The 7,500-nt window shown below is 34.8% G+C and overlaps 1 protein-coding gene across 1 annotated transcript in view; it reads right to left on the bottom strand.

Moving 5' to 3' along the window:
* Window positions 1-524: 524 nt before the first annotated feature.
* Window positions 525-7,500, bottom strand: part of LOC144962845 (carbohydrate sulfotransferase 8-like) — a 15,946-nt gene continuing 8,970 nt past the window's right edge. The window contains exons 2-3 of the mRNA XM_078896170.1: window positions 3,547-3,590; window positions 525-1,789 (exon numbers count right to left, since the gene is read on the bottom strand). Of these exons, the coding sequence (XP_078752296.1) occupies window positions 662-1,789; window positions 3,547-3,579 (1,161 nt within the window). The 5' untranslated portion in view covers window positions 3,580-3,590 and the 3' untranslated portion in view covers window positions 525-661. The remainder of the gene's footprint in view (window positions 1,790-3,546; window positions 3,591-7,500) is intronic.

Below are 7,500 nucleotides of genomic sequence, written 5' to 3'. Positions count from 1 at the left end.
TAGAATGCAAAAAAATCTTGTTCAAGTTTTGTCGAGCAAGGTTTGGACTATACTTTGAAAAAAAAAACATGTTATTAAAATTTTGACCAGAAAAATCGTCCTTCCAATTAGTTTGATAAAAATGAGGGCATTTTAATCGAACGATATTTGAAGGACGAGTTTTCAGGTCAAAATCTTAAATATTTGTTTTTCAGTGAATAGGGCTTTGTTTCGAGATTATTACAGCAGATTAAATGTGCCAGAACGCATAAATCAATAAAAGAGTAAAAGTCGTGTATTGCTGAAAGCACTCGCATTGATATCATAAATGAGATCATAAAATAACTACCAGCCAAAACTTTAGTTATTGTCCGACAACAATTTTTTTAAAAATTGGCCCAAGACAAATGAGGGAATGATTCTACTTCCTGTGGTCTTTAAGTTAAATTGAACTTTACATTTTTTTGACAATAATAAAACTATCATATGATTTGAGCCATTTTAATTGTGTATCGGTTCATGATATAAAATGACATACTGTAACAAATACGGTGATTCAATGAAGTATGAACACTTCGTCTGTAGTATCTATATTTCGGCATGAATATTAGTTAAAAGTCTCATATAACATTCCCAATGAAGTGAATCACCATGTGGTATGACATGGAATCGAAGTGGTTCATCATAATTTGCTATCTTTCAATTCCGGAAAGAGATCATCTGGCTGTGGATCGTATCCGTAAATTTCAAAATCTTTCCACATCAACTCTTGGACTTTAAGTCTATCTTCTAACGGCGCTTGCAAATACAAGGTAATGAGAGCGTCCTTCCTCTGTTTAGACTTATTGACTCGTCCCGTGGATTGGGTATGAGCGTTCCAAACTAAGTTTTCAAATTCGGTAGCGTTAATTGATTTACACCTTTCTTCATTTAAAGGGAATGGAATATCGGTAGATATGAGGCCCCGAGCATGAAAAGACCACCATACTTTACTGAGTGCGGAGCACATAGATTCACATTTTAGAATCCTCTCCCTGTGTTTTACAATAGAACGCGCTTTCCCTTTCGTTGTCGACTCCTCGTCGCTGAAATCCATATCGATAGAAATATTAACTGTCCTTAAAGCATACGATAAATCATCTTTTATTGTCTCTAGATGACCGATAAAATCGTATTTAGACGAGCAAGGGTTACATTGTTTATAAATTGGAACAAAGTGAAGGTTTCTCATCCATCCTGACTTCTCAGCTTCGATGAAATATTTCAGAAATTCAGGAAAGGTTACATCATGTCCACATCGCCTTGCATTGGCGGTTGCCAACGGGCGAAATTTTTTTGTAATAGCGGCACCAAAAGATCTTTGCCAGGGAGGATTTGTCACGATTTTCCCGATGTATCCAGAAACGAGACGGGAATACGGCTCTCGTACCATGATCATTGTTTTTGTTTTTGTTACAGCCCCGCTGTTTTTGGCCGTGGCACGAAGTACGCGTCTCTCCAGACCTTGAAGGTATGTGCTACCCACTTTTGGAATGCGACACCATTTTATTCGATTTTTCCCTAACGAACTGATCCGACCTTTTAAGCTTCTTGGAACCATACCCTTATAATCTTCTTTACTGCACACCTTATTTCTTAAAGCAGTTCTCTCATCAAAACGCCGTTTAATAACTGTATCTATTTTACTGACGACTGAAAATTGAACGGAACCTTTGCCTGTGTTTAAATCAATGAATGGAGAATCAGTTGAGAAATCTGGGTTGAATGGAGAGCTGATATTCTTTTCGCTGATCCCAGTCAATTGTTTGATCTGCAAATGGTTTTGACAACAGTAAAAAGAAAATTAAATGATGATCATATGATTAAAACCAAATTACAGTTATAGCACTTCATATCTTTAACATTCGCTCAAAACGCTTGTCAATGAGTCTGAAACCAGAATAGGAAAATAAATAGGAAAAAATAATATTATGACCTCTGTTAGGTGCTATTGCATTGTTTTGGATCCAGGCAGTGCTGTAACCAGCCAAATACTTAGTCTACATTTTAGTATGGTGAGTCAATGAGGACAAGGAAATTTTATTTTTCTCCGCTGTGAGACTTCAACTCGGGATCTGTACTAGCGTACTCTGAACAAACACTTATTCAATACTGTGTGTGAAGTCCCGGATTTGGGAGATTTTAACAGGATGAGATTATTCTTATTCATCGATATTCGAAGAACGAGTTTTCAGGTCAAAACTATGAATACATCTTTTTCCATAGTACTGCAGTGTCAGCCATAGAGCTGAACAATTAAACCACAAAGCCGCACATATCAAATATAGTGGAACCTCGGTATGACAGGTTCTGATAAACCAGGGACGCTTTTATAACAGGGTTTGTTGTTTTTTTTTTCAATCCCCGCATTTTCTCCTTCTTAGACTTTTGTGAAATTCATTTGGTAAAAGTAGGAGGGACTTTAAGGGCCTACTCGGTCTTAACAAGGAGTGTCGAAACCCACTAAATATATCCAAATAAGTATTATGGATAGTCACCTAGTAAGGGTCTTCGATCGATTCCATGATGGGGTGCTTTCGGTCGTGAAATTGATTGAAGTTTTACTTTACTCAACTTCAACTCTTTATAATTGAAAATGCTGTTTTTTTTTCATATAACATTTGAACTTGGGCTTTAATATAGCGAAATATCCACTAAACGTGCTCAAAGCACTTTACAAAGGGTTCCTGACCAACAGCAACGCGTAACATGTAGAACAAGACATGACGCCTGTTCGGCGATATTATATTTTTTCCGAAAAAAAACAACGCTATTAACGACCAGGTACTCATTTTACACATGGGTATGGTGAGTGAGAGAATGTGAGTAAAGAGCATTTTCCAAGGGCTCAACTATGCGCCGAGCGAGTCTCGAGCCCAGGACTTTCCGATCCGAAAGTGAGTGTCATACCACAAGACCACATAGCCGCACAATGAAAACGAAGTGTATTCAAGTCGAAAATTAGCTTTGATTTCTGTGGCTATGAGGTCTTGTAGTGTGATACTGTGGTCATGTGGTCTTATAGTGTGATACTGTGGCTTTGTGGTCTCGTTGGGTGATACTCGACTTTGACAAGTTTGGTTGTTAGATACGATATATATGATTTGTAAGATACAGATTGTATGTGTTGTCAAAGTTGACATCCAGTATTTGGTTTGTTTATCCAGTATTTGCTGATTATATGTTTGGTTTATTATAAAGCCGTAATTATCCTTATAATAAGATAATCGAAATCATTCTTTTTATCATCATCATCATCATCATCATCATCATCATCATCATCATCATCATCATCATCATCATCATCACCATCATCATCATCATCATCATCATCATCATCATCATCATCATAATGACATCACCATTAGCATTGTTGTCGTCTTCGTTATTATAACTATAATTCCAACACTTTTTAAATGGTTATCATTTGTTAACACATTGCTAAATAACAATCATTTCTTTGAGCTTCAAGCAGTTACATCTGCATTTACACACTATTATGATAATATTAGAATCAACAATTCTGACCTTGGCGACAGCATTCCCCATAGATTGTTTCATCACACTTGTATCTGTGAAAAGAAATTTTTTTTAATAATTAAAAAATCTATGATAATAAAACACGCATAGCACAATGGCAATTTTCGCCTATTTAGCACAAATAAATTGGGCTTTAGATGCATTATGCAGAAACAGCTTTTGTGTATACATTTGTATACATTATCATTGCTTTGTCTTTAGTTCTATATTATACGGTTATGTAATTTTGTGGTTTGACAATCAATTTCAGACCGGAAGGTCTTGGGTTCGAGCCTCGTTCAGCGCACAGTTGTGTCCTTGGAAAGGCTCCGTACTCACATCCTCTCATCGTACTCAGGTGTAAAATGAGTACCTGGCCGTTAACATCGTTGTCTCTGTCGGAAAATAAATGTAACATCGCTGAAAAGGCTCATGTCTCGTTCGACGTGTTACTGGTTGCTGTTCGTCAGAGATCCTTTGTAAAGTGTTTTGATCATGTTTTGTGGATATTGCGCTATATTTAAAAACAAAAAACAGCAAAAAAAAAAAAAATAAATGACTTGAGTAGCGAAAAAAAAAGTTTAATAACATTGATATATCCACTTCCATATTTCGTCTTTCAATTAAGGTTTATGAACATGGAATATGTGAAAAGAATTAAAGTTGAAGGATTATTGTATTGTGTTAATTTCGATTGATTATCTGGATATTTGAAGTAACAGGGAAAAAATGCAAATTTACGAAACTCAGGATTCCATTTTAATCTTTCACATATATTCCATGGTCTCTCTCTCTCTCTCTCTCTCTCTCTATATATATATATATATATATATATATATATATATATATATATATATATATATATATATATATATATATATATATATATAAATATATATATATATATATATATATATATATATATATATACAATATATATATATATATATATATATATATATATATATAAATTATTTTGGCAAAATGTAGCAACTTTCTAATAATGAGTTAATAGATTTCGAACACCGAGGATTTTCTTTCTTGAGCTAATAAAAATATGGCACAGATTAAAACCAGAAAGGAGTTCCGTCAAATTAGACGAAGAAGACAACTAACAGAAGTCAATAGGAAATTTCCGGAAGAATACGTATTACAAGTCTTAGTGAACATTGTGAGATATTAAAAATAACCCTTTAACGACTTCAGACAACAAACTGTCACCATGCCACATCTCAACAATGATACACGAGCGTGACTTATTGATCATGCTGTGGTAGGTAGTAAGTTTGTGACAGAGATTCTTTATTCCATATTACCAGGAGGCCTGTGTATTATAATATCAGGAAAGATAAACTGATTGGTATATTTTTCTCGTCAAGGGGACCTCTCTTACACTTGAAATTGACTTTCAAACTCGCACTATTCGTCAGCGTTTGTTTGAAAATTAATTTCTGAATGTATAAACCGCAGATGAAGAAAGAACCAAATATTTAGAATTTAGTGGATAACATGTCATGTAAAGTGGAATTCAATTAAATAGTGCAATGTCCTGTTTACTGGTGAAATTCTCTTTAAAAAGTTGGCAATAAGATATGGGAGAACGCGATTTTTGGTTCAAGGGTCAAATATAAATTTTTTGTCATCCAGATATAATTTGGAATTTTCTATCGTGAACCCAGTTCTGTTGTGATTTGGAGAGGGATTATCTGAACTTCATGACCAGATTTTGTATGAATGTAAGGAAGATTCAATACCAAAAAAAAGTACATTTAAAAAATATTCTAACGATATGATATTCCTAAAATTGGAGCTGGAAATGTTTTTTCAACATGTTAATGCATCTGCTCGTCGTTCGAATAAGGAAAGAAAGGTTTAATGATAATAATATCCCATTCATTGGTTCTTGGTCAGCTGTTTCACTGGATATGAATCCAATCGAACATCTATGAGCCCATATGAAAGGAAAACTAAGAGCCCGTCCAGACGCCATAACAATGACGAATTGTTTCACACTTTGGCTGTCCTTTGAGCGGCCATTTCCATCGAGCGTTTTCAAACCTGACCTCTTCCATTAGATGTCGTATTTGCAGTCTAAATGTTGCATTTGATGATCATACACCATGATAAAACTAGAAAATAAATAAGTATAACCTGTTTTAATCATGTTTTTGTTTTCGCTTTTCCCGTCTTTGTAAAATGGCCAGAACTCCTCTGTAAATGAAAATTTCTTATTGTGCAATGTACAAATAAATTTGCAGAAATAAAAAAAAACTTTTCAATATATATCGGAGAGGTACATAATCGAAATCTAATTTCCGTAGCATATTTTGTTAATAGCCAAACTCGATTTAATAGACTCGTTAAGTATTACTTTACGATCTGTATAGGTACATAGTCTGAAAAGAAATCCAATTCATCATTAAAGTTAGGCCAATGAAGCCGATAAATTGCTGCGATCAACATTAATATTTATTAGACCAGCACAATACAACATTCACTACAATTAAATTTTGTTTTTATAACTGTGTCAAAAATATTTTCCACAGGTACCAAACTAGCATAATGATTTTTTTTTTAAATTAAGAGAACTGTAAAACTTTGGAACACTCTCAAATACAAAAAGAAACACGCTGCTTCTGTGGACAGATTCATAATGCTTGATGAAGAAATAATCAATTCTCGATCTAATTATGACTAAATTAAGATGAACACGTTATTCAAAGGTCATTTGGTCTGACTAAACCTTCACATGGTATCATATGATATGTAATATAATATGATATGATATAAGATATGATATGATGATGTGTGATCCACTTGTCTCAAACCGTTAATATGTCGGGATAAATAGGACACTTAAAAGTGGAATAAGAATCAAAAGCGGGACTCAAAAATGGACCTACCGATCCGAAAGCGAGTATCATACCACTAGGCCGCATATCCGCACTTTGGTCTGGAGATTCCAGGAAAAACGTATTGCACACAATTTCCTCTGTCTATCAAGCAGTGATTGGGTAGATGGGCGTGTGCCAAAATGCACTTATATGCAGGTCTGATAACCCAAATTGTTATGGGCTCATTGTTGTCATGGAAATAATTTCCACCCAACGCAAAATATTGTCAATTACAACAAAAATAAAACCAGCCCATTGTTGCGTCAGATTATCAGACCTGCTAATATGTACACGTCGGTCTGAGAGGTATGACTAAATATACTTTGCAAATAAACGATCCATAGATCGAAAGCTTCTGATACCTGTCCGGTTAAAGCATTGAACTTAAAGGAAAGGACTCCAAACAAAGTGGGCGTGATCCTTTTTCGGTTGTTAAAAAACGATGACTTCCGCCATGCGCAGAGCCATTTCCAATTTCATAGATTACTGGGTCTAAATCTCAAGTGTGTACCTTAGACAACTCTTAATTCTCTATAAAATGCTGTCGGAACTCTTTGTGAATTTTGCAATCATAAGAGTTGTTATGATATAAATCTTTATCTCAATGGCAATGGTTAACTTTAGGCTTTTAAAATCCACTGTACCATAACCCTAATTTAGTTTAAAACTAGATTCAAAGATTCATGTGACCCGGTGGACGCGCCCCTTTAACAGCAGTAAACAGTTCCGAAGTTACTTCTGGCTTGTTTTTACATTAGTGTTGGGCGATGTCTGAAATGTTTACTATCAATACGTTGCGATATAGCAGCGTTAGTGATATTTTAACAAGAAATAATGATGATCACTTTCCTCGTTTGATCTTATCTATGGAAAGGGCAACTTCTATAATTCTCAGCCCAATTGTTGTATTTATGAACGCAACATGTATGTAGCATGATGGTCTTGTATAAGTCAATAACTCCGTGAGAAATATCTGTTGAAAAATTCGATTCATGTTGAATCGAGGAGAGGGAAATAGCGAAACTAACCATCAGACAAGAAGAGTGTATTGGCAGTCCTATTTTCATAT

The sequence above is a fragment of the Berghia stephanieae genome, chromosome 1 (assembly GCF_034508935.2).
Source record: "Berghia stephanieae isolate SIO BIC M18660-M18661 chromosome 1, UCSD_Bste_1.3, whole genome shotgun sequence".
NCBI classification, from domain to species: Eukaryota; Metazoa; Mollusca; class Gastropoda; order Nudibranchia; family Aeolidiidae; genus Berghia; species Berghia stephanieae.
The sequence above is the reverse complement of the archived record's forward strand: the minus strand, read 5'-3'. Positions and strand labels throughout refer to the sequence as shown.